The 27717-nt window shown below is 43.5% G+C and overlaps 1 protein-coding gene across 1 annotated transcript; it reads left to right on the plus strand.

Moving 5' to 3' along the window:
• Positions 1-240: 240 nt before the first annotated feature.
• On the plus strand, positions 241-27506 carry RAB12 (RAB12, member RAS oncogene family). Its single transcript, XM_025429503.3, has 6 exons — positions 241-762; positions 17029-17089; positions 23208-23346; positions 24418-24507; positions 24971-25075; positions 26290-27506. Exons 1-6 carry the CDS (start codon positions 261-263, stop codon positions 26401-26403), a joined length of 1011 nt encoding a protein of 336 aa, XP_025285288.2. The 5' UTR covers positions 241-260; the 3' UTR covers positions 26404-27506.
• The last annotated feature ends 211 nt before the right edge of the window (positions 27507-27717 follow it).

Consider the following 27717-nt stretch of genomic DNA (forward strand, 5'->3'; position numbering starts at 1 on the left):
AAAAGGCGGGAGGGTGCAGAGGGAAGAGAAGTTACAAGAAAAGAAAAGAGACAGGGGAGAGGGGCCAGCGGAGCGGCGGCAAGAGAGCAAGGACGAGGTGCGTGCACAGGCGCCGGCGGTGCGGGCGGGGAGCGCCGCGCGCGCGGTCCTCCCGCCGGCAGGGGGCGCGCGAGCACCCGGCCGCCCGCCCCGCGCGCCTCCCGCGGCCCCGCCCGCCCCGCCCGCCCCGCGCCTGCGCTTCCTGCCCCTCCTCGTCCGGGATGCTGCTGCCGCTGCTGCGAAGTAGCTGCTTCCCTTCCTCCTCTCCCGGCGGCGGCGGCAGCGGCAGCGGCGGCGGCGGCGGGGACGCGGGCGCGGGCGCGGGCAGCCGGCCGGAGGCGCAGCCTCAGCGCGGAGCCGCCGGGCCGCCGGGGCCGCTCGAGCGGGCGGACGCCGAGCCCGGGGCCGACCCCCGGCGCGCGGCGGAGGCCGAGGGGGCGCCGGGGCCCGGGGCGCGCGGCGGCGGGCGGCGGGCCGAGCGGGAGCCGTATGCGTGCATGGATCCGGGCGCCGCGCTGCAGAGGCGGGCGGGGGGCGGCGGCGGCCTGGGCGCGGGCTCCCCGGCGCTGTCGGGCGGCCAGGCTCGCCGGAGGAAGCAGCCCCCCAGGCCGGCCGACTTCAAGCTGCAGGTCATCATCATCGGCTCCCGAGGCGTGGGCAAGACCAGCCTGATGGAGCGCTTCACCGACGACACCTTCTGCGAGGCCTGCAAGTCCACCGTGGGTAAGGGCGCCGCGGCCGGGCCGGACCCAACCCCCCCCCCCCCCGCCCCGCCGCCGCCGGCGCTGCCCTCCCGCGGTGTCCTGGGCCGGCGGTGCCCGGGGCCGTGCCCTCGGTCCTCTCCTCGCCTGCGAGCCCCCCCCCCCGCACCCCCTGCCGGGCGGCCTTGCATTCGGGGCGGACGGGCCTCTCCGTGAATTTTAGGGGGAGGGGCGGCCCCAGGGGACGTCCCTGATCCTTTCCTAAAGCCAGACCGAGATGTTCGTGTGGTCCCCACGCAGACTTGTCCCTGGGGCCTCCCGGCCTCTGTCGTCCGCGGCTCAAGCCCCTCGCGCCCCTCCCAGTCCCTGATCCCCGCTGGGTGTCGAGCCAGCGTCCCCTTTCGCACCGTGCAAGGGCGGTCATGAGATGAGGGTGATGCATTGGTCCCGTTCAGCCTTCGGGGACGGTGTGAGAGGCCACGGGAAGCTCCTGGCCTTTAGGTTACTCACCCAAGAAAAGGGGTGCTGCGAGGGGGGAAGCAGGCGGGCGGCGTAGTGAAGTTGCAGCTGTGCGCCCGCCCAGATGGCCAAAGTGGGTCATGTGTGGAGAATTCCGGTGCTTGAGAACCAGGGCTTATTCTGCTGATTTTGAGCTCACTTTTCTGATGCGCTGAAATAATGAAGTTTGAAATTCCCTGTGGAGGCTCTATGGAGACTATTAAGACTAAAACTACACTAAATTCCTCGTTTTAACTGTCAGTGAGGGTCAGAGGGACTTCAGCTGTATTTGTCCATGACCTCAAATAACCCTGGACTTGCTGAAATGGGGGGAGGAGTCTTCCAGAATCACCTGGATGGGTGAAGTACGGCAATGGAGTAAATAAATACAGTAGCTCTCCAGGTCAGAAAGCATTTTGTCCTCAGGATCTAAAATTGAAACTGCAGGGGAAGTTTTTTTAATGAAGTCAGATTTCAGGACTTGGAATTGAGGTTTGTCACGTTGGTGTGGGTCATAGTTTTTTCGATGGAAAACCCCTTAAAGCTGTCAGAGCTAGGGGAACCACATAGATGAGGTAGGTCTTCAAAGTAAAGGGCAGTCACCTTCAGTGATGGTCAGTAAAGGATTTCCCCAAAGAGGTCCAAGAAACCTTGAGTAGTATTTAAATTTGAAATACAGAATTATCTTGCCATGTACTTGTACACATATTTAGCACTGTAACCAGTGGTAGTCAAGGCAGTACAGTTTGGGAAAGAATTGATTTTTATTTTTATTTTTTTTTAAGATTTTATTTATTTATTCATGAGAGACACAGAGAGGGCAGAGACATACGCAGAGGGAGAAGCAGGCTCCATGCAGGGAGCCCGACGTGGGACTCGATCCTGGGTCTCCAGGATCACGCCCTGGACCACCTGGGCTGCCCAAGAATTGGTTTTTGAACGTCATGTGACAGATCAGTATACATTTCCAGTGTCTCGTTGGAAAATTAAACCCTGATTTCATACTGTCTTTTTTGTTTTGCCATTGAGAAGTGTTTCCCTTGGTCCTTTTTTGGAATAGACTATTTGGGACATAACTTGCGTTCTCTGTATCCTTTGTTTTTAAAGTGATGCCCTTGGGACCATGCTATCATAATTGAGTAGCATACCTATACCGGTTTTAGTATCCAGTCTTGGATCATATAGAGGATAGGGAGTTACTAACGATCAAATGAGGTTTACAAACAAAAAAAAAAACAAAAACATGAGGTTTACATTGTACTTTTTAGTACCTGATGTAAGTAGAGTTAAAGCAATTCAGAAGTATCAGTTTTATAGCTGCACACTTAATATATTATAAAAATGAGGGATAATATTGTTGTACTGCATGATAAAAATTAGCACAAGCACTGATAGGTAAAGAAATGAGAGGTTAGGTGGGCGGAGGGGGTTAGGAGATGGGCAAAGATGTACTTTAGAGTGGGAAAGAACAGTGAAGAAGGGCTTTCTAAGCAGACTCTAAGAGGTCAGTTGTACGGAACTACTCCTACCCGCCCCCCCCCCTTCAGAGCCAATTGCAACTGCAGGTTTTCACTTGTGCTTCTGATTGGCCTGCTGTAGATCAGAGGTTCCCACAAACCACCTCCTTAGGTTTGATTAATTTGTCAGAACAGTTGGCAGAACTCAGAGAAATCTACTTACTAGATTACCAGGTAATTATAAACGGATGTAATTCAGGAAGGGGCCCAGTGTTTCCGTGATCTCCGAGCATGATGCTCTCCCCAAATGCTGCGTGTTCACCAGCCCCCGAGCTCTAAACTTGCCCTTTGGGATTTTATAGAGGCTTCATTACATAGGCATGGTTAAACCATTGGCCATTTGTGATAAGAGTCAATGTCCGGCCCCTTTACCCTCCTTGGGGCGGGGGACAAAAATTCAGACCCTCCAATCACTTAGTTGGTTCTTCTGTTGACAAGGCCCCATCTTTTGGTGATCTGGGGGGCATTCCAAAGGTCACCTTTATAATTTTCTACCTAGAAAATTCCAAAGGTTCTAGGAGCTCTGGGACTGGAATGGGGACAAAGTCCAAATATATATATTTCTTAGTATAAATCTCAATCTCATAGCCACATTCTGGGAAAGACTCATTAGTAGACGTTGGGAATAAGGCTTTTAAGACCTTGACTGCCGTGCTAAGGAGCATGGACCTTATCCATAGCAACTGGATCTGGAAAGGCCTCTGAATATAGCATTGGCATGGAGACAGTGAAGCTAATTTGGCAGGATTACATAGGATATTTATTTGGGAATGATGAAGAAACAGGAGGCAAGGAGACCAGGCAGTTTGGTTCTCTGTCCTTTTGGCAAACATAAATATATACACTTCACATATCTCCCACACTGCCACCACTGTGGGGTTCCTTGTGATTGGGTTTTTGCCTTGCTCATTTTTATTTCTTCCAGGCATAGCCTAGATAGTACTTGGCTGGTAAGTGTTTATTAATTGTGGGACGTTCAGAGAAAGTTGATCACCTCTGGTCTGATCCACAGTATTAAGACCCTTCAGGAAACCTAAGTAGTCCCCCTTCCATCTCTGCCTCACAGTTGCTTTTTCCTTCTAGCTGTCAGATCATTTATTGAGCACCTACGGGGTGTGAGGTACTATGCTATCCACCAAAGATTCAGTGGTAAAGAACATGTGGTCTCTGTCCAGAAGTGGCTCAGAACCTCTGGGGAGCAGGATGACCTGTGTTGGTAAGAGCAGTGTTGGAGATGTGTACGGAATTTTTGAGGAATGCAGTGGAAGCCCCTCCAATGGGGGGAGTAGGAAGAGGGCTTGTTGTCTGGAAGGCTCCCTCCTAATTGGAATGCTGTAAAGATAAACTCATTCCCCAAGTTCCTTTATAAAAATGGTATTTAAAAACAGTGTTGGGTGTGGTATAGGATTGGGGTTGCCTCACCTGAATGCCTACCGGCTGAGCAGTTAGCTCAGGCCGATTGTCCTCCTGAGGCCAGTTTTTCAGGTAGTACAGTTGGATCCACATAGAGAAAGATTCTCTTCCACAGCGGACTTTGCCTTTCCCTGTCTGGGCTTGCAGATGTGTGCTGCTCAGGCCAGCAGAGTCTGGAAAGTACCCCAGGCCCCACAGCGTGGCAGGGAGGAATCTGAGCATGTGTCAACCCAGGTGGGTCACTGAAGTGACGGCCTCATGTAATTCAGAGGTTAGAAGAGTGGCTCCAGTGAGTGCTTTTTTGTAGAGGATCAGTCTCACTTGAACTTTCTCTAAAAGATTATAGTGGAAACTTAAAGAGATTTGAGATAAAGAACTTTGTGAAATTATAAATGAGCAAAATGTTGACTTTTTTTGTGTGTTTTTTATCAAATTAGAAATTGATTTGATTTAAAACACAAAATTCACCAGGATATGAAAAGCTAAAAAGACTGTATTTACTTAAAAAAAATTTTGTTTAAATAAAATTTTTTTAAAAGACTATTCACTAATTGACCTATGCAATGGAAATTGTCTAGATGGGGTGGTATTTTCAAGTGGGATTTTGTATCCATGGAATAATTACGCTGATATAATTAGCGTAATTTGACAGGTCCTTTGAAAAGTACAAGGGCAAGCTCACCTGGCTGGCTCAGTTTAAGAGCGTATGACTCTTGATCTCAGGGTCCTGAGTTTGAGCCTCACACTGGATATATATATTACTTAAAAAAAAGTATTGGAGCAGTTTTTAGAAGTTTAAGAAATGGAAACAAATTAGTTATGCTATAGAACTTTACAACTATCTAACATACAAGAAAACTTACAAAATTTACATTTCTCAGCCTCTTTTATTTCTAGCTGTTAACTTTGTTTGAATTAAAATGGTTTTACCAGGTAGCACCAACTTTCACCCCCACACCGGCAGCATTACATTCTAGAAAAAGCACTAGAGTGAGAGGAGGAACTGGGGCTTGTGATTTAGGCTCTGTCACCAACTGGCTTGTGTCTTTAGAGAAGTATTTTAGTGGTCTGTGCATACAAATATAACATTCTTTTAGCAGTAGCTACTATTTATTGAATATTTAAAATGTGCCAGCAAAAGGGACACTGATCCTCATAGCAATCCTGAAAATTATTCCCATTTTACAGATGAGTGAGCGAAGGTTCAGAGACGTAAGCAGCTTACCCACTGTGACACAGCTGGTCAGCTAGTGGTCAGGGCCAGGGCTACAAGTGAGTTCTTTCTGTTTGTTCCTTAGCTTACTCTGAGATTTAAAGTTACTTTGATTTGTGAAAATTCTGACTCAGAATCAAACACCAGAGTCCTTCACAACTTAATGGAATCTAGTCCCCCTGCAGGCCTGTGATGTCATTGATCTACAGTGTCAGTGAAATTGACTTCTTTATGCCACTGTCATCACTCATCGCTTGCCTTCTGGGATTTCAAAATATGCTCTAAGAACTGGATTTCTTACCTAAATAGCCATTTTAAAGCATCTTTGGCCTTTTGCATATTCATTAAAATTATCCAAAATTCTACATATATGAATAAGGAAAAGTAGGAGGAAGGCAGTCTAGACTAGAATTCTGATTTTCCTGGGCAGTAAAAATTTCCCCCAGCACTAGGATCCCAACCTAGGATTGCCAGTTTATTTTATTTTGCAACTAAAGACATTTTTGAAAGTCTGTCACCAACTTTTCAAAAAAAGAAGTAGACAAAAAAAAAAAAAAAGTAGGAAGGACTATCAGAATTAAAAAGTTCTTTGAATGTAGTCCTGAGAACCTTACCACTCTTCATTTTTCTCATTGTGCATCAATGCATTAGACTCTACAAGCTGGCCCCTGAGTGTCTGGTCATGGGTGATGGTTCTTTACTGAAGCCCTGTCTTCACTGAGGTGCTGGCCATAGTCCTTGTGTTCTCTTTGCTGGACTCATCCCTTTTGAGTCCAGAGTTAAGCTGAAGGCACACTGAGGACCCCTGTGCCATGGGCAGGGAACTTAGTGGTGCAGGTAGGTGACTGTATTTCAGTCACAGCTGAATGTCAGTCCCCCGCAGAAACGGTTTTCTGTGGGTTGGCCTTGAGTATTAGGGGCCATGCTGGATGAAATGCAGCCCACAAGTCTGGTCAGCTTTACCTGGAAGCAGTGGAACCGCTGTCAGGGGAAGCCAACTGCTTGTGCTTCGTTCTGGAAACAGGTCAGACATTTTTACTGGAAAACCCAGAAGGAGCATCTAATTCTGGATGAAAATTCTAAATTGTGTATTTTATTTTGGTCTTGTTTGCTCCTATGCAGTCTTCCATGCCATGGCTGATCTGCCTAAGTGTTTCACTTAAAAGAGAATTAGGGAGAGTAGTCCAGAATTCCCACCCCAAGAGCCCAGTGCCGAACCTCTCCAGTGCTGTCTCACTGCCCTGCCAGAATGATGTAACACGATGACTCAGGGAGATGTGAGTGTGAAAGGAACAGATGCGAATGGTTAACATTTCGTTTTTAAAACAGCAGATGCTATGTATTGTCATTAGCTTGATTTATTTAATGAACTTGGTGCAAACGGATAGGCTTGTGCAGAGCACGTCCCTTCTTGCGGAATAGTCAGCTTTCAAAGAAAGTATGGAAATGTAGTTGCCGTCTGTTGTTTAAGTTGAATAAAAATCTATTTAAAGACCTGGCTTAAGTGCATTCAGCCTTTCTGTCACTGTGCTGCACGGAAGAAGAAAGGTTTCATTATGCATGATAAAGATCCAGATTCTTAGAGATTGCCTCTCTCCCTCCAGCTCCGTGGAATCCGCCAGGAGCAATCTGCTAGCAGATCTTAGAACTGGCTTCAGAAGGCAGAGTAGGCTCCTCTGAGAACTGCTAAGTCCAAATTATTCTGCAGCCTCGAGTGCCAGATACATTGTTCTCATTAAGCATTTGTTGGCATTTGTAAAGAAAATGTAGCTTTATATAGTGAGTCCTTCCTGCAGGTATTATCAGGCTGTTGTATTTATGTAAGATACCATTCCACTAGCCATCTCATAGGGCACAAAGCTAACACCTCCTTACCTGGCTTGTCCTTTTCAGAAGGGCAAGGGAGGGAGTCATGGAGATGGCCACAATAAAATGTTAGAAAAGAGGTAAAATGCTATATTGCTATAGTGAACAGAGGAAGAAATTGATTTTTCTCCTTTTGTCGCACACCTTTTACATTTGGAAAAACCAAAGCTACAGACCTAAAATAGTGCCCTTAGTTGAATGTGATTAGGTTTTTCAAAAACTCCTTATCCTTCAAAACCCAAAAACACAGTGCAGCCCTAACAGAACACTATATTCCATTGAAAACCTCTTCCCCCCAAAATCCGACAGCCTCCGTTGTTTGGTTTCTGGTGCTTACGTAATGCCTTCTGAGTTAACAAAACCAAATAATGGCCTGCAACTCCACACCAGGCAGGCCTATGGTGGAAGTAGCTGACGAATAAAATTCTCCTAGCTTTCCCAACCATAATTTAGCATTCAGGACCCCAGTGAAGGGACCGGCTTCTGTGAAGAGCCTTCGTGTTCACCTGCTTCCTCTCCCTCCCCAGGCCTGACTGTTAAGGAACCACACCTACAACCAAATTTTCACTTCTAAAGCAAAGCACTTTGCCTTCTCCCTGGCCACTCCTCCTCCTACATGCCCTTCTGCCCTCACCCCAGCGGTGTGACAGGTGGAAGGAATGGATTTCAGAGGTAGATGCAGGGTCCCTGGATCTGCCCTACCACGACGTGTGGGTGTGTCTTTAAGTGAGCAGCTTAATTTCATTTTCCTCTTTCATGGAAAGAAAGAAGTAGGGGGCTTCCATGCTTTTCGTATCTCAGGCTACAGGAATAAATGGAGATGAAATATCTTAGGTACCTGGCCTGAAAGAGAAAATTATAAACATCAATTGTGTTCTCTCCTCATTCATACCATAGATGCAAAAACTCTGGAACGCTCCAAAATGAATCTTTATCCTTTAGAGATACATAGTGAAATATATAGGTGAATGTGAAAATGGAAACGTAGGGGCACCTGGGTGGCTCAGTCAGTTAAGCATTCGACTCTTGGTTTCAGCTCAGGTCATGATCTCAGGGTCATGGGCTCGAGCCCCACATAGGGCCCCATGTTTTGCAGGGAGCCTGCTTAAGATTCTTGTCCTCTCCTTCTGCCCTCCCTGCACACGCACACATGCTCACTCTAAAACAAATAAGCAGATCTTTAAAAAGGGAAATGTAAACACATGACCTGGGTAAAGTGCAAAATACTTTTGACAGTCCCTGCACTTTTTTTTTTAATTTTTTTAAATTTATTTATGATAGTCAGAGAGAGAGAGAGAGAGGGGCAGAGGAAGAAGCAGGCTCCATGCACCGGGATTCGATCCCAGACGTGGCATTCGATCCCAGATCTCCAGGATTGCGCCCTGGGCCAAAGGCAAGCGCCAAACCGCTGCGCCACCCAGGGATCCCAGTCCCTGCACTTTTATGAACCCAATATTAGTAGTCAAGTTAATTTTTTTTCATAAGAAGAAAATATTACTGATATTTTCTGTAATATTTTCTCTCGATCATCTAGGTTTTGGAGTTTCTTCCCCCAGATTCTCCTCCCCTCACTCAATATGCTTTTCCTCTTGTGACCAAAGGGAAGTTAACTCTGCCTTTTCAGAGAGGGGTCTGTCTGCCTGTAACCAGGAAGCAGAGGAAGTCTTGCTGCTGCAGGAACTGTCTGTCCAAGAAGCCGTGAACTTCACTCTTACTTGTTTTTTTAAGATTTTATTTATTTATTTGAGAGAGCAAGGAGAGGGAGAAGCAGGCTCCTCGCCGAGCAGAGCCCAACGTGGGGTTCAATCCCAGGACCCCAGGATCATTAACTGTCTGAGCCCACGCAGGTGCCCCCCTCTTACTTTTTAAAAATATTTCTCTAACTATGCAAAACTAATATTAAAGTGATGTTTATAACCTTCCAGCTGTCCCCTCCTTTTCTCATCAACAGAGGAGGCTGCCCAGTGGGGCTGGAGGAGCACAGCCTGGCACCATTCACCGGGTTCAAATTCATGCCCTAACACAGCTTCGTGACTCTGGGCAGGTAGTAGCCCCTGACCTCAGTGTTTTCATCTGTAGAATGGGACAACAATACCTACCTCATAAAATTGTTAAGAGGACACACTGCAGTGAATTAATGGACGTAAAGCCCTTAGAATAGTGCCTGAAGCATAGTAAACAGCATAAAAGAGTTGTTAATCTTTTTATTATGAAGGGAACACCCCCCCCCCCCGTGAAATTCTTTCTTAAGTGTATATACTTCATGAAAACGCAGCTGCCTGCCCATCCTGATGGGCTCTGTGGGGCCCACTTGCTTCCCCTCCCTGCCCGTCTTTCGAAGTCGGTCACCTCAGACTCCTCCCTGCTTCGTGGTGTTTATGGTACCCCTGTCTTTGTCCAGTCGAGTGTGAGGCTATTTCCATGTGCTGCATGTGTCAGGGATGGGGAGACACCGGGTGGTCTCTACTTGCTCGCATGGTGGCCTGTCCAGCTTGGGATGAAAGAGGCAGATCTTACTGATAGGATAGAGATTTCATGTCCTCAGGCCTGATGAGTGGTTTTTTTTTTTCTTTTTTTAAGATTTTATGTATTCATGAGAGGCAGAGAGAGAGGCAGAGGGAGAAGCAGGCTCTCCACAGGGAGCCTGATGCAGGACTTGTTCCCAGGACCCCGGGATCACCCTGAGCCACCCTGGCATCCCCTGATGAGCATTTATAATGTCATAGCATCTCTTTCAGGCCAGGTACCGTCATATTTTAATAATAGTATCTACCACTGAATATTTTGCAATCAGAGCACTTGGTTTCTGTTGCGTTGACTTCTTTATATGGTGCTTTCCTGTGGGACTTCTGTTGTACTCTCTCTTCTGGTAGGTGGCATTTGGGCAGAAGACTGGCCCCACATTTGAGTGACTCGTTTTCCAATGTTAAATTTACCTCTATGTGACTTTGACTCTTTTCTTAATTTATTTTCTCACTCTCAACTCAGTGAAAATGCCGGAAATCTTCTCCCTTAGTAGAAATACCATGTCTAAAATTGGATGACTCCATATAAAATCTATATCCTTGGAAGAAAAGCTACTGTATTAACTTAAGATAGTTATTATTAAAGTGGCAGTAACATCACAACCATTTTTGAATTGAAACAATTTATTTCAAAGACTATGAAATCTTTCAACCTCCAAAAAGTATGAAGTAAAAGAAAATAAGATCTTGCGGGTATAGGGGAGATAGGCAAAGAAGAAAAAAGGGAGAAGACCATTGGGCTGTAATCATAGGTGTGGATCATGCTGTTAATCTTGCTTTTATTTGTTTAGCTTTTTGCTGGAAAGGAATGTGAAGAAAGAAGCTTCTGTTTATTTTTGCCACTTCCATTTTTGTAACTTCTTATGGCCTGGCAGAAAGAAATATGGTAATGTTTTAGAAATGTTTTGCCTTAAGGGGAACTTAGAAATCTTATCAGCACTAAGTATGCCAATTCTTTATGCCATTGCAAAGATTTATGAAAGATAAATACAAAGAAGGCCAAGTGCAAAGTTCAGCTTTGTTCTTTAACAGCTCGATTAGGGTGGTTCTGGGTCATTTACAGAACATTTCACACCTTTCCCTTTTTTCCATGCATATGACTCTTATTATAACCAGTTTTCATTGCGGCCAGTGTTATAAATTTGGATCTGGGTCTGGCACTCAGCCAGCATGTGATATGACCTTAAAGCAGATACCTTGTCCTCTGCCTACACTGGTGTCTCCCTCTGTAAAATGAGGATACTAATGCCCACCTCATTGGGCTGCTATAGGATCCCAAGTCAGCACGGAGGGCTTGACAGATGTCCACCATCATTGTTATTAAAGAAAAGTAAGATCAGGAACACATGGTAACTCAAACAGAACCATCTGTGCCCATTGATACAGGAATTTTAGCCCTGTGAATTGTGTCCTTTCTGATTAAAATATTTTTTGAAAGACTTTCATAGCCTTAGTAAGCTTAAAGAAAGGTAAGCTCCTGTTGCCAGAATGATTCACTTAGTGGACCACTTCCCATCTACATGACTGAATGAACTATTACCATAATACTCCCCTGGGATGAGCGAATGCGGGGAGAGGATATGAGTATATATTATTAGGACTGCCCTATCCTTTAAGGATTTACCATCAACAATTGGAATTGTAGGGGAAATGAAATATTCCATTTCTAGGGCGACATCTATGTGCCCGGCACCCGTCACTCAGAACATCTGCCTTTCCTTTCTACTAAAGTGTTTTGCATGAGTTTTGTTGTCCTGTTTTGTTTTTATGAATCAGTCCTGAATTCCTTAATTTTTCCAAAAATAGCATTTTCCTTACATGTCCAGGATTTGAAGAGGGGGTGTCTTTCATTGATCAGATTTACCAAGTTGCTAGTGTGTACCAGGCAGTGTCCTGGGCTATAGGGAGTCAGAGATGACCGTCCTCAGGGGAGACACCAAGCAACAAAGAAGGAATGATGTGATAGGAGATCCGAGAGAGTGCAGGTCTGAGAACAGAGTGCACAGATAGGACTGTGGGGCAGGCAGAAAGGTTCAGATGGGGAATCAAGTGGGATGTAAAAGGTTTCTGGGCAGACAAGGAGGTTCTCTAAGAAGAGAGACCAGCAAAGAAAGACACTTCTTTGCCAACTGCATGGGGTGTTGATTTAGGTCAGTATGACTAAGCCCTTTAAGAGCAGGGATTGTCCCCATCAACTCATGGTAGGGCTGACTGCCTCCACTGGTCACATTACCTGGAGAAAACTGGGTTTTCAGTTTTTCAACAAGGGCGAGAAGTAGAGATGCCACTCTTTCTGCCCCTTACCTGTTCGTAGACATTGGTCCTAGCAGCTCCTTCTCTGGGCCAGCTCTGTGCTGACTTTTCCTAAAAGGGATCCACTGAATATCTGAGGTTATTGAGGACTTACTACCTTCTATTAAGGATCGTTGTAACTTTTATGACCTGCTAATTCTTAAAATAGACAACATCGAGAGATTTTTTTATTATTATTTCATGTAAGAAGGTTTTTAGAAACATTTAGTTGTAGACTGTTACAAGCCAGTGTTTGCAAGCCATTAATTGGAGTCAGTTTCTAGTCCTTATAAGCCACTGAGTGGTGGTTCAATGTGGGAAGAGATACTGCATTCAAGAGAGAGAGCTATCTTAATGGGTTCTTTTGTGAAATTTTAGATTTCACCACTGGGTATTTTTCTGTTGTTAGTAAAGATGTAATGAATATCACTGAAACCAGACAGTCTTCATCTTGGCTCCCCAGATTCTTAATCTTTGTTTTGTTTTCCTGTTAAAATTAGTAACGTATTTACAATCAAAAGGTGATAACATTACCTCTTGTTTCCTGATTTTGAACACTAACACTCTTAGCTGTTACTTTTTATTCATTAGATTTTGTGGTTACAAAAGAGTCCTGGTATAGGATCCTTAAAAGCTGCAGAAGTTGTTCAAGTAGGTTGAAAAAGAGCGTCTGACGTATTCAGGCTCAGAACAAGTCTTTTTTTTTTTTATTTTTTTTTTTATTGGAGTTCAATTTGCCAACATTTAGCATAACACCCAGTGCTCATCCCTCCAAGTGCCCCCCTCAGTGCCCATCACCCAGTCACCCCCACCCACCTCCCTTTCCACTACCCCTTGTTCATTTCCCAGAGTTAGGAGTCTTTCATGTTTTGTCACCCTCACTGATATTTTCACTCCTTTCCCTTTATTCCCTTTCACTATTTTTTATATTCCCTGAATGAATGAAACCATATAATGTTTGTCCTTCTCTGACTGACTTACTTCACTCAGCATAATACCCTCCAGTTCCATCCACGTCAAAGCAAATGGTGAGTATTTGTCGTTTCTAATGGCTGAGTAAGGGCAGCCCGGGTGGCTCAGCAGTCTAGCGCCGCCTTCAGCCCAGGGCCTGATACTGGAGATGGAGACCTGGGATCGAGTCCCACATCAGGCTCCCTGCATGGAGCCTGCTTCTCCCTCTGTCTGTGTCTCTGCCTCTCTCTCCCTCTCTCTCTCTGTCTCTCTCATGAATAAATAAATAAAATATTTAATAATAATAATAATAATAATAATGGCTGAGTAATATTCCATTGTATACATAGATCACATCTTTATCCATTCATCTTTTGATGGACACCAAGGCTCCTTCCACAGTTTGGCTATTGTGGACATTGCTGCTATAAACATCGGGGTGCAGGTGTCCTGCCGTTTCACTGCATCTGTATCTTTGGGGTAAATCCCCAGCAGTGCAATTGCTGGGTCGTAGGGTAGTTCTATTTTTAACTCTCTGAGGAACCTCCCCACAGTTTCCCAGAGTGGCTGAACCAGTTCACATTCCCATCAGCAGTGTAAGAGGGTTCCCCTTTCTCCACATCCTCTCCAACATTCGTTGTTTCCTGTCTTGTTAATTTGCACCATTCTCACTGGTGTGAGGTGGGATCTCATTGTGGTTTTGATTTGTATTTCCCTGATGACCAGAGATGCGGGGCATTTTCTCATGTGCTTCTTGGCCGTGTCTGTGTCTTCCTCTGTGAAATTTCTGTTCATCTCTTTTGCCCATTTCATGATTGGGTTGTTTGTTTCTTTGCTGTTGAGTTTAATAAATTCTTTATAGATCTTGGAAACTAGCCCTTTATTTGATACATCATTTGCAAATATCTTCTCCCATTCTGTAGGTTGTCTTGTAGTTTTGTTGACTGTTTCTTCTGCTGTGCAGAAGCTTCTTATCTTGATGAAGTCCCAATAATTCATTTTTGCTTTTGTTTCTCTTGCCTTCATGGATGTATCTTGCAAGAAGTTGCTGTGGCCGAGTTCAAAAAGGGTGTTGCCTGCGTTCTTCTCTAGGATTTTGATGGAATCTTGTCTCACATTTAAATCTTTCATCCATTTTGAGTCTATCTTTGGTCTGGTGCAAGAGAATGGTCTAGTTTCATTCTTCTGCATGTGGATGTCCAATTTTCCCAGCACCATTTATTGAAGAGACTGTCTTTTTTCCAGTAGATAATCTTTCCTGCTTTGTCGAATATTAGTTGACCATAAAGTTGAGGGCCCATTTCTGTATTTTCTATTCTGTTCCATTGACCTATGTGTCTGTTTTTGTGCCAGTACCACATTGTCTTGATGACCACAGCTTTGTAGTACAACCTGAAATCTGGCATTGTAATGCCCCCAGCTATGGTTTTAATATTCCCCTGGCTATTCGGGGTCTTTTCTGATTCCACACAAATCTTAAGATGATTTGTTCCAACTCTGTGAAGAAAGTCCATGGTATTTTGGTAGGGATTGCATTAAATGTGTAAATTGCCCTGGGTAACATCACAATATTGTGAAAATGTCAATGTTACCCAGGGCTCAGAACAATTCTTGAGAGAAAACAATGTAAACAAAATTTTGGCACTGCCTGCTTCAAGGGATTCCTCTAGTTGACCCTGAGCAGAGCTCACAAAAGAGGGATCACCTGCCAGTTCTTTTTAACAGTAGCAGCCACTGTGACAAATTTTACAAAAGTCACAGCCCCCTTTACTGAAACCTAAAAACAAAAAAACCTCAGAGTAACTGAGAAACAAAATAGTAGTCATGACAAAAATAGGAATTTGATTTGTAGTTTGCCCTTGCAGAGCAACAGGGGGAGGCCCTAACTTCAGCTAATATCGGAAGGACCGCGTTTGGTCTTTAAGCTGTGCCTGTTTAAAATCAAGACATGGGCAGCTGGAGTGGCTCAGAGGTTTAACGCTGCCTTCAGCCCAGGGTGTGATCCTGGAGATCTAGGATCGAGTCCCATGTCGGGCTCCCTGCATGGAGCCTGCTTCTCCCTCTGCCTGTGTCTCTGCCTCTCTGTGTCTCTCATATAATAATAAAAATAATAAATATAAATAATAAAAATAAATAAAATAAAATAAAGATGTAACAAATCTCTCCAGGCTGTTTTTTGTGCCTTGTAGAATATCACTTTAAGTTATGTGCTTCCCTATGATTGAGTCATTCGGGAACTCTGAGGATATTGGTAGCCCACAGACGCTTCCTTTTTCAAGGCTGGTTTAGAGTATCATTTGACTTTGAAGAGCAGATCCTTTCCAGAACTGAAAGTGAAATTGAATTAACCAGCTTTCGCTCAGTGACATTTGAAATTATGCCTGGTGTAAGAGATTAAGAATTAAAACATAGGGTACTCTCTAGCTTTGTTCTCCTGTGACCGTTTCCATTCCTGCAACTTCTCTGTGTTGTACAGGCCAAGAGCTGGCGGCCGCCCCCCTGCCCTGCTGCCCCGAGTTGTAAACACGTCTTTCGGTGTTGCAGTGGTGTCTGCGGTGTGTTGCTAATTATAAAAGTCACATGTCTTGCGCTTCACCTCAAGAACATCCTCTGGCTTTGCAGTGCTGCCTCAGATGCCGAGATGGAGAACCAGAGAGCGGGGTCCTTACCCGCTGGGTGGCGCACAGCGCTCACCGACGGACTCGGGCCCTGCCTGGCAGAGGTGCCTGGCAGAGGCCCGGCAGTATTGTGACCCTGGGTCCCAAGGAGCAGGCCCAAGTGGTTCCCGTAAGGAATGTCTCTAACTCTCAAATTCAGTCAGCATCCCTTTGGTTTGTTGCGAAAATTGTGTGAAAAACATTGTTTTGAAATCTACAAGCTTTCTATAATCGAGACCCATATAAGGTAACATACACAAATGGAAATTTGGTTTAAGAAATTCTCTGAAGGGGGATCCCTGGGTGGCGCAGCGATTTGGCGCCTGCCTTTGGCCCAGGGCGCAATCCTGGAGACCCGGGATCGAGTCCCACGTCGGGCTCCCGGTGCATGGAGCCTGCTTCTCCCTCTGCCTGCGTCTCTGCCTCTCTCTCTCTCTCTCTCCTCTCTGTGCATTCTCATGAATAAATAAATAAAATCTTTTAAAAAAATAAAAAAATAAAAAAAAAAGAAATTATCTGAAGGGGGATCCCTGGGCTCAGCGGTTTGGCGCCTGCCTTTGCCCCAGGGCATGATCCTGGAGTCCCGGGATCCCGGCATGGAGCCTGCTTCTCCCTCTGCCTGTGTCTCTGCCTCTCTCTCTCTCTCTGTGTCTATCATAAATAAATAGATCTTAAAAAAAAAAAAAAAAGAAAAGAAAAATTCTCTGAAGGCTTAAGGGCTTGATTAGGAAGGGACAGTGGAAAAAAAAAAAAAAAGGAAGGGACAGTGAGTGATACATGATGGTTTGCTCAGTATTAAAATGAATAAAAAGTAAAATTGGTTAGGTTAACTTGTGTAAGTTTTTTAGAAATAATTCTTGTTCCACGCTATTGACAATGTAATAAAGAAGTCATGTTTATATATTAACTAAATTTTTTGTGGATGCTATAGAATTTAATACAGTAATTTCTAAATTCAGACTAAGGCTGTCTGAAATCAAGATTAAGTTTCCAGCATTTTTTGTAAGAATTTTCCCCAATATATCATTCTTTTAAAGCCATTCCATTTTTAATGTAATTATCAAACGCAATTTTTAAATGGCTTTTATGTTAAACTTGTGGTAGTAATAAATTATATTACGATTAGCAAATGCTACGTAGATAGTTTGGGGTAAAATATAACCTAGGTTGACTTCATACAGTCTGTGTGGAAGTATAGACCACGTTACAGGTATTAATGGACTTCTGCTTTTCCTTTTGGGACTTAGTAATACCACATTTTTTGTTTTTCTGTTGATGATACAAAACGTACAGATAGGATTTTTTTTATAGCAAATTGCATCTTTTTTGCTTCACTTTCATTTGCTTTATTTGCAGGTGTTGACTTTAAAATCAAGACTGTAGAGCTAAGAGGAAAGAAAATCAGATTACAGATCTGGTAAGTGGGGGATCTACACACAGTAACCACCATGTATGTTCACAGTCTGTACGCCTGTCTGATAAAATTAACTGTTCAAGCTGGCTTGCCTCTCCTACCTTTCCTCTCCTTTGCTCATCTTTAAGTAAAATGAACAGTGAGAAAATTTAGGAAGTCTACCTGTTTCATACTTCATTTGCACGTGGGGAGTGGTGAAAGGAGAATGTCACTTTAATAATTTGGAGCCTTGATGCCTCTTTTCAAATCATTTGACATACTAGCAAAATTGTCATCACTAAGATGATTGCTCAAATGCTTGTCTGCACATTTTTAAAGTGATTTTTGTCGGCTAGTATGCAAAAAAAAAAAAAATTCCATCACGTTCCAAACCAGATCTGTGCAGTTTCGAGGCAGATCACCCAGAGACAGTGGGGGCTGCCCGGGGGGGCTCAGTGGGAGCATCACTGTGGGATGCACATGCTCCCGCTGGACGCGTGGCTCATGCCACATGATGTAAGCCCCACTTGTACCAACTGGGAATGAATCAATCCAGGGCCGCTTTCTGAAGAGAAGCGCCCTTCTCACATCATGACCAAGAGCAGCTAAACCAGCCATGTGGTAGCTGCGTGGCACCAGGAGCTTTCTGTGGGCTCCCAGGGGCCCACCAGGGGCACTGGGAAACGACCTGCGGGGTGCAGAGCAGATGTGGTGCTGGTTTAACCGTGGCACCACCGAGGGGCTCAGAGAATGCCCTCTGTTCTTCACCTCCCTGCTACTGTGTACTCAGCCTACTAACTCCTCTGCAGGTCCACCTCAGCTCTGAGTGTCTGTCCACCATGTGTGTGTTTGCTTTCATCTGCGTTACTTGCTGCCTCATCTGTGGCATCATCGGTCACCTAATGCTTGAGTGTTAGTGCCATGCCTTCATTCTTCACCCGTGCCCCCGTGTGGGGCACAGCTGCAGCCCAGCCGGCATTGCTGCCTCCCGGAGGTGTCTGAGGTAATGTCTTCATTTGGTCACCTGCGACTGTATAACCCACTGTGAGGACTTTTGGGGTTGGGAGTTTGGGCTTTTGGTTTGATTATGAAACATTAACAGTCTAGCCCAAATACATGATGGCCCAAAAAAATGGGTGTTCATTTTATTAGCCCTTAATTGGAAAGCCCACAAACTTTGGTGTTGCTGCCCATTTTTTTGAACTCTGGAAGTGATGACAAAGTATCTCTCACATGAGCTGTTGTTTCTGATTATAAGCTCTCTAAGGTAAAGAGTCTTTAAAAGGATCATCTGGGAGATGCCTGGGTGGCTCAGCAGTTGAGTGTCTACCTTTGGCTTGGGTTGTGGTCCTGGAGTTCCGGGATCAAGTCCCACATCGGGCTCCCTGCAGGGAGCCTGCTTCTCCCGCTGCCTGTGTCTCTGCCTATGTCTCTGCCTCTCTCTGTGTGTGTCTCATGAATAAATAAATAAATCTTTTAAAAATAAATAAAAGGATCATCTGAGGTACTTCACCTCTGTCTAGCACCTGTGGGTGAGATACTCTCTGAAGGAGATTATTGAACACAGGGGGATAGAGCTAGTATTAGAACGCCTGTGGAGCTTGCTTAGTGAGTGACAGCAGTGTCTAAGTGATGACATCATGGCCTGTCTAAGCAGACATACCTTAATTACTGTCTTCATACTTCAGGTTTCATCTCAGGCAGCAGTAATCCAACCTATAAAAAGTCTGTCCAGATGTCCTGTGGCTCCCTGGAACTCAGCCCATTAAGGCTGTCTGGGCCAGTGACATTGGATACTTCTGGAATCTCAGGACAGAGCCTTTGAATCTTATCTGAAAGGGCTCACCTGTGAATCCCACCCTGTGGGGAAAAGTGTGCTGGTACAGTTCCAGGAAATACACAGGACACTCCGAAACCATATTTCTCTTGGTTGTAAACACATTCCCCACCTAACTCCTCCTCCTAACTCCCATCCTTGACTCTTCCAAAGAACACAACTGAGGGAGAAAAACAAGATTCAGTGAATGTATTGAAAGGTTGATGACACGTTTTCCACAGGGAGCATCCCAGTGATTCAGTGAGAAAGGAGGGACTGAAGTTTTCCCAAAGGTGTTTTCAACAGTGAATGACATGTCCCCAAAATGCCCACCACTTGTTAATCACACAATACTCAAAGTAAGATTGGTGCCATCCGAGGTGTTTTATGTAAAGGATTAAATTTCCTTCATTTACTGTTACACAGTAGATAGCAAATATGGGAATCACAGTTCACTATTTAATACATGACTCCTTTCAGAGTCAGAAGCCTCGCCTGTGCTGTTGCTGTCATGGTCTGCTTTGTTGGGGGAGTGTTGTCACCACTTTGCCATCACAGTTGAGGGCCCAGGAGGAGCCTGTGTAGTTGGAGAGGGTTCTTCAAAGAGCCTCAGCGGCCTTGCTCTGCTAATAATAGCTGTGCTCTGATTTTCTAGAATGTCAATCCATGAACATTCCCAGTTGGCTTTCACAGAGATCTGATTAGAAGAAATGCATTTTTTTTCTTGATGATTTCTGGATATAGCCAATATGAGAAAATATTAACCAGAGGTTCCTGAAAGTTTAAGGTACCATAAGCTGTAGATGGCATTGTCACACGTTTATGCTACATTTTATATCATGGCCACATTTTTTTCAGTCCCTGGATTATCTGTGGTCAGAAAAAAAGGACCACTTTCTCATCTCTTTCTTCACGTATGTGTGTAAGACCTTTATGTAAGTGTAGCTAAAACAAAGTGCGTCAACTAGAATATAGCTTCATGAAATGACATTCAGATGCGGTCCTACAGATTAAACACAGGGAATTAACATGTGTCATATATTGTCCCGTCCACCATGCCAGTCTTCCCTGTAGGAGATTTGGTTCTTATGCCAACATCAGGCTTATTTTTCATTCTCTGCTTGGATTTCATACACAGAAAATTAATAATGACATCTTTAAGTGGATATATTAAATGCAAGTAAGAATCTTTGAATTTTCAAAGCATGGTCATATTACAAAACTGGGGAAACAGAATTGCAGGAATTTTTCAATTTGCACAAAAAGCAAAGAGAGAAATAATCACCTCTTATTCCAGCTGCAGCAAATGACAGTTTAGCTGCCATTACTACCCTACAAATCTCTAGGAATGGTCTCTTTATCATGACAGTGAAAACTCATATTTATGGAGATAAAGAAGGGAAATATTAGGATTCTGCACCTTCCCAGAAAGAAGCATCATCAGTGCATTGGTGTCTTCTTAGCATCTCATTTTTTGAGAAGTAGGAACTTGGGTGGCACTTTTATGCTGCTGACACATAGGAGATCTGTAATAAATACTTGTTGAACTGTGTCTGCATTTCATTTCCCTGTTCTTTGTATGTGGTAGCAGATTATTTATTAGGGAAATAAATCAAGGAAAGGAGCTTCAGAGGACTAGACAGCATATTTGCACAACCCACATATTTTGGAAATAAGGAATAGTCAGTTTCTTAAAGGAAGATGCTTTCCTATCTCAAGCCTTCAGAGCCAGACACAAAAAGGTGGAATTTAAGGAATGACTTGACATGGGAGTGGCAAACTGGTTAATGTTTCCTTAACTGGCTGGTTAATGTTTTTGTAAACTGAACTTGCTGGCTTATTTGTGTTAGAATCCCTCAGATTTTGCCTTTTGAGGTCTTGTCGTCTTCTGTTGTCTGAGTGAAAGCCAGCAGAGACAGCTGATTTCTTAATGTTTCTAAGATTCCTGGCTGTGCCACCCAGGCAACAGGTGTTTTTAGCTCTATCAGAAATGCCTTTTACTCTCCCTGTTCTTCAACTGTTGGCTTTTTAACACTTTTGAAATGTGCTGTAAGACATTGTGCCTTACATAACAATACTCTGTTACATCCAAAACTCTGTTAAAAGAAAGATTTCATGGCAGGTCTTCTTACCACATTTAAATAAATAAAAGCATTTAAAAATAAAAATAAAAAACCGTTATCTCAAAAAAAAAAAAAAAAAAACCTTATCTCTAATCTCACTATGTTGGAACCCCCAGTGTCTAGATTCTAATTCTTTGAATATGTGCAGAAATTAATGTCAGTTGAGTTATGCTAAATAGCCAGATTAAAGTTGCTTAGAATAAAGGCTTATTCTATTAAACTATTAAAGTATTATGCTCACCAAAGATTTCAGAGTAGTAAAATGTAGGGGTTTTTTTTTACTTTTTAAAGAAATGAGATATTGTTTCTTAACAGTATCAAAACAGCACAGCATATTTTTAAGACATTAAAAATATTTGATCAGATCCTAATTTGATCAAGCCATAACTTGTGATAGAGTGGGAAACCATGCTCTGAAAGATTTAACTCTTTATTGATGCAAAAGTAATTATAGGGGCACCTGGTTGGCTAAGTCAGTTAAATGTCCGACTCTTGATTTCAACTCAGGTCATGATCTCAGGGTTGTGGGATCAAGCCCAGCATCAAGTTCCATGCTGGACATGGAGCCTGCTTTAAAATCTGTCTTCCCTCGCCCTCTGCCTCTCTCCATCTCCCCAAAAAAAGTATTAGTTACACTCCTGTATGCCTAGGATTCCAGAAACAATTTTATCCATTGATTCCTTGTGTAAATGAAATGGTATCTGCATCAGTTCCTTCTCACTAACCTTGAAGGTACAGTGCCCATTAGTGTGGTCTTTGAGGTTTTTTAGGAATCTTGAAGAATTCAGTTCCCATCTATCTAGATGGCATTTCTAGATCAAAAAATAAAGTTTATTTTGCCTTAAAGTGGCATCAACTGCCACATTTTAAACATGTAAACTTTTGTTCGGGACATGCTTAATGGCAGCACGCTGTGGGCTGGGCACCCTGCTGGACCCTGCTGGACAGAAACAGACTGGTCTCAGCCCTCCTGGGCGTTATAGTCAAAAGCAGCAGGGGATCCTTATATCCAAATGGCTTTGTTTTATGTGAAAATGAATTTGCCAACAAGCTTTTGTGTTTATTTGGCATAACAACAGGCATCACTAATGTGAACTAATTTGGTGGCAAGCTCAGTGATATCATCATTGCTGAAGGGAAGGGTATTTTAGGGATACAGTCCCACAAAGTGCACCTCAAGAGAAGTAGTCTTTGGTCAAATGCATTTGGGAAAAGGTACACATTCTCTCCACTCCGCGGAAACCCACATGCCCTCATCATTGGAGGCCCTGACTGGCCTTTCAGGAAGAACCCTATCTGTTCACCGCATTGCCCCCTGGCAATGTTCCTGCCTGCTTGACCCACCTGTCTCAGGTGGCCCTAGGGGGAGCATGCTGTTGAGTTCGGGTTCTGTGGGAAGAGCTAAATTACGGATCATCTTTAAAGAAATTTATCTACAGATAAGAAGCCCTGCTCCATTGAGCTCATTCATAAATACATGATGGGTTTCAGCAGTTTCTTGGCTTATTAGATGGAGAAAATATGTCTTAGCCAGCTGCTGTACACTATTAGTATAAGCTTACATCATTCTTCACGTTGAAATGATCGACTTCAGCCTGGAGAATAAATACAGCTTCTGGCTTTTAAAGTAGTCAGATAATATTGAACTTCATCGTATTTGCAAAACTATCTGGTCTGTCCTACCTTCCCCTTTGACCCCTCTTCTGTTTTAGAAAGACTTAAGAAAATAATGAGACTGATTTTATAGTATTTTTCATTAGCAAGCGAGTCTTGGTCATCATCTTAAAAAATCAGATATAACCATTGATGTCGGTTAAAAGAGAGTTTGTAGGGGCGCCTGGCTGTCTCAGTTGATAAGACATGTGACTCTCGATCTCAGGATTGTGAGTTTGAGCCCCACATGGGGCATAGAGGTTACTTTAAAAAAAAAAATTTTGTAGATGGTGTTAAATTTCATCATTCTACACATTATTCTCTTATTTTCAAAATCTTGAGAGAAATTGGGACTGTTTTTGTCTGAATGTAACTCAGAAAAACTACCTCTCACCCCCCTACCCCCACTAATACTGATGCATATGCATGGATGTGACTAGAATCAGCCTGCAGGGGGGCAGGGCGGGGCCTCCACTCCTGTTCACATTGGAAGGTGGAGTTGCCCCCTCTGGTTCTTATTTGGGAGCTGATTTTTGCTGCTATTTCGTAGGGACACAGCAGGTCAGGAGAGATTCAACAGCATTACCTCAGCTTATTACAGAAGTGCCAAGGGGATCATACTAGTATATGATATCACTAAGAAGGAGACTTTTGATGATTTGCCAAAATGGATGAAGATGATTGATAAGGTAGGTGTTGCCTTTTCCTGTGAGACCTATATTAATCACATAGACAGAAAGGCCTCAAGCATCAGGGCCCTGTTAGGTACTCAGTTTGTGAATCTGCTGAGGTCTTGAGATCAAATGCTCTCCCCCTTTTCATATTTGACTCTTGCTTTTTACCTTTTTGTGAGTTTCTCTAGTACTTCCCCTGCCCAGTCCACACCAGGCTTCATCAGGCGGGCACTGTTCTGCTCCCCACATGCCATGCTGAGAAAGAGACCGAGATCCCTGAGTACTTGGCCAAGGTCATACCATCCAGGTGTCTTTTTCTGCAGCCTGTCTCAAGTAGTTGTTTAGAATACCCCCAAAAATTCAATGAGTTATTCAAGAGAGTTTAGTGTTTTTAAAGAGAGATCCTACTGTACCTATATATATTTTTTAGAACTTAGAAACCTAGCTTTTTTCTGATCATAAGATTAATGATAATCTTGTCATGATAGAAAAATTTGGAAAATCAGGCACAAAAATAAATTTAAAAATGTATCGCAAAAAAAAAAATGTATCGCTCTGCCATTCTGAAAAACTGAATTGAATCCATATTCCATGTAGTTCTGCAGCCTGCTTGTTTCACTGAATATCCTATCATGCCAGCCTATTAATGTTCTTCCAAAGCATAGGTGGTTTGGGTTTTTCTGAATGGCTGCATTCTTTTTATGTACGGTAACTTATTTCGTTCTCCATCTATTCTGTTGGACTTTCTTCAGTTGATGGCCATTTTAAGTACAGGGCTTTGCCTGTCTTGTAAATCATTTGCTCTGGAAGATTCTTAGAAATTATCATCAGAGGCTCAGAGTGTTGTGGTTCATAATGCCTGCTAGCAAGCACATCACTTTCTAAAGCCCTAAGCCCCATGAGGACAGTCTCCGACCCCACCTGAGTCGATCCCACCTGGGACAGGGCCGGGGACAGGGCCACTGCCCAGAGACTGGGGGAGTGGATGAACGCACAATGATCGCAAAGCAGCAGACTTGTTTACGTTTTCTGTCAGTATATGACACTGCCCACCTTTGAAATGCAGCTTCTTTTAAAATTCCACAGTATGCTTCAGAAGATGCAGAACTTCTCTTAGTTGGAAATAAGTTGGACTGTGAAACTGACCGAGAGATCACCAGGCAGCAAGGTGAAAAGGTGAGAGAAATGGGGAGAAGGGGACATCACTGCCCACACGCTGTGCGGTTAGCAGGTCGTAGATTTTTTTAAGTAAATGGTTTTTTTAATTGTGAAATAATTATACAGTCACATCCTTCTCATTTGTTTGGATTTAAAGGAGCAGGGAGTTTTAAAGATCATTTCGAGATGGGGGGCGGGGAGCGCAGTGTCTGCATCAGTATATACTACATTGTTCTCTAACCCAACATTTTCTACAGAGAAACGTTCTTTAATCCGTAAAATTGCTTTCATGACTTGTGCTCTGGTATTGCACCCTTCCGTGGAGAATCGAACTCCTTGAGCGTAAACGGGGCTTTGAAAACCTGGCGCCCTCCCATAAAGCCAGAGCGCAGAACGCTGTGATTCCCCCAGTCACAGGCCACCTGGCCGCACGCACCACTGCATGGCAGGCCACATGGAAAATGTGAATCTGTGTTCTCAGTTCGCGCAGCAGATAACCGGGATGCGGTTCTGTGAAGCCAGTGCCAAGGATAACTTCAATGTGGACGAGATCTTTCTGAAGCTTGTCGATGACATTCTGAAAAAGGTAAAACAATTAACAGCAGTCAGCTGTCTCATTTGAAACCTGTTGTTCCCTTCATGATGCTTTGGTTGAGAATGTTTTCCTTAGAAAGAGAAGCAAGGTACTCACTCAGCGGCGGTGAAGAAGCAGGTGAGATGGTTACGGTGGCCGGAGGCCTCCAGCTGTGGTGACCACCGTGTCCCGCCCAGGGCGTCTCCGTGTCCACAGTTGGTGTCCAATAGATTTGCTGAGCCCTAAAGATGGTTGCGGGAAGTGACTGGAGCAGGTATAACAACAGGCCTTGTTTGTTTGACATTTGCTTTTGGTTTTTTTCCCCATTTTCCCACAATAATTAAGATAGATACAGACCGTGGGGACCTGGGGGGAGCATGCAGGTGTCTCAGTGAGGTGGGAGCCCCTGCCTCACCCTCAGTGCAGTGCTTCCTGTGGGGCCTGATTCCATTCCCTAGGCCTTTCCGGGACACGAAGTTGCAGGAAAATTGCTAGACAGCATCGTCGAACAGCAGTTTCTTCAAACATTTATAGGCTTAAATTCAAAGATTTTTTAAAAAGAACTTTCCTTGGGTTTATGTTGTTACTACATATAATCTGCTAATCCAAACATAATTCAGAAGCTCCTAATAAAAGGATTGTTTAGGGGATTCCTGGGCGGCTCAGCGGTTGAGCACCTGCCTTCCGCCCAGGGTGTGATCCCAGAGTTCCAGGATCGAGTCCCACATCGGGCTCCCTGCATGGAGCCTGCTTCTCCCTCTGCCTATGTCTCTGCCTCTCTCTCTCTCTGTGTGTCTCTCATGAATAAATAAATAAAATCTTTTAAAAATAAATAAATAAAAGGATTGTTTATATAATTGTTAAGAGAAGTTATTTCTTCCCTTAGTGATGCTACCCCTGAGGGTGCAGAACCATTTTTTCCCTGTATTAATACATTAGATTTCCATTATCATAAGGTTCTATGAAAATACATGTTTATGAGGTAGATCCATCCGGTTTCTTTTACCATGCAGTATGTTGAGGACTGGCCAGTGTTTGTGCGTGACACAAAATACCCTGAATCTGGTTTTAATTTTTGTTGCTTCATATTTGAGCATCTAATTCAACGTCGATGATTGGAGATCTTTATGTGAAACTCCTTTGCTCCCATGTGTGGTCTGCAGAGCACTTACACCTACAACGCGTGGTTAAATAAATGTGTTTGTCTTTTTTCCTTTGTCCTTAAGATGCCTCTGGATATTTTAAGGAATGAGTTGTCCAATAGTATCCTCTCGTTACAACCAGAACCCGAGATTCCACCAGAACTGCCTCCACCAAGACCACACGTTCGATGCTGTTAATTTGCTACTTTGGAGACAAAGTGGAAATGATTCCTGGAAAGGGGAAAATGTTCTCTTCTGCACTACAATACAATCATTTTGACGATTTCCTTTCGCACTTTGTAATCCAAGTCAGAGCTCTACACTAACTTGTAAATATGCAAATATGCAATCCTGGGTAAGTTTTGGTTATAAATTCCATATTTCCCTCCAAATTATATTTCATTCATTATCCCAGCATCTGTTGTACATACACTGGGAAACATAGTACTTCTAATATGAAGAATGGGAGAAATGAAAGGTATAATGTTTCTTGAAATAAATAATTGTCCTCGTTAATTATAGTATGAGGACCGGAGACATTCTGATAAGAAAGAAAGTGGTGCTTTGCTTACCGTTTTAAAGAAAATTTGTAAAACTAAAGACTTTTTGGGAAAAAAAATAAAGCTGTCATAAGTGCTTTTTCTTTATTTACAAGACATTTCCCCAGACGTAGCATCTCTGAAGTATGGGAGTATTTCTGCCACAAAGCAAAGCTCCGTTCACAGCCGTCTTTGAAGGTTATTTATTAATGTCAGTGTCACCGTAGAATACTGCTAGTTAGAGGGTTGGGGTTTGACTTGGTCCTAAGGCCGCAGAATCTCTCTCATGGTTTCCTGATGGACATAACCCTGTGCTTTTAAGAACTGCAAAGATTCAATAAAGAAAGAAGTGTTTTTGAGACTATAGAAGAAGATTTTAAAACAACGCTGCTGTCCTAAACAAATCCTGTTTAAAGGAATTTTAAAGAGATACATTTTACTATATCAAAGAACATACGTATTTACCTAAACATTCTATACCTTTGTAATGATAAAACTTCTCCCCTTTACGGCGAAGCTTATTCCTATTAAGCCTAGACTGTGTTCAAAAGAATTTTTTTTTTTTTTTTTGGTCTGATAATGAATTTGTGAACTCTATCTTTGGTATATCTTTTATTAAACTGCACTGTTTTGTTTAGTCAAGGTAAATAAGTAATTATGTATTTGAATAACTTGGCGTGTCTTGAGTGTTGTGATATGAAAAGCATTGTGGTCTTTCTACACTAATGAAGTGCAAATAAAATTTTGTATTTATGAATGACAGTTGAGTTGCCACATTTCTTTGTGGAGTTGGAGATTGTACACCATACAGTATTTTTCAAAAGCTTCGCATCTTAATCTTTGGAGCATTTTAGAGAAGAAAAATATAGTATCCTCCACTATGGAGGATACAGGCTGCTTCTCAAAAGTTAAACCTAAAACTATAATATGATCCGGAAATTCCACCTCTAGGTACATACCAAAATAAAAACAG

This window comes from Canis lupus, chromosome 7, assembly GCF_003254725.2.
Source record: "Canis lupus dingo isolate Sandy chromosome 7, ASM325472v2, whole genome shotgun sequence".
Lineage (NCBI taxonomy): Eukaryota > Metazoa > Chordata > Mammalia > Carnivora > Canidae > Canis > Canis lupus.

Coding starts and splice junctions, on each gene's coding strand:
- RAB12 (XM_025429503.3), top strand. CDS start 261: ATGCTGCTGCCGCTGCTGCGAAGTAGCTGCTTCCCTTCCTCCTCTCCC. Junction 763..17,028: donor GGCCTGCAAGTCCACCGTGG/GTAAGGGCGCCG, acceptor CTTTATTTGCAG/GTGTTGACTTTAAAATCAAG. Junction 17,090..23,207: donor AAAATCAGATTACAGATCTG/GTAAGTGGGGGA, acceptor GCTATTTCGTAG/GGACACAGCAGGTCAGGAGA.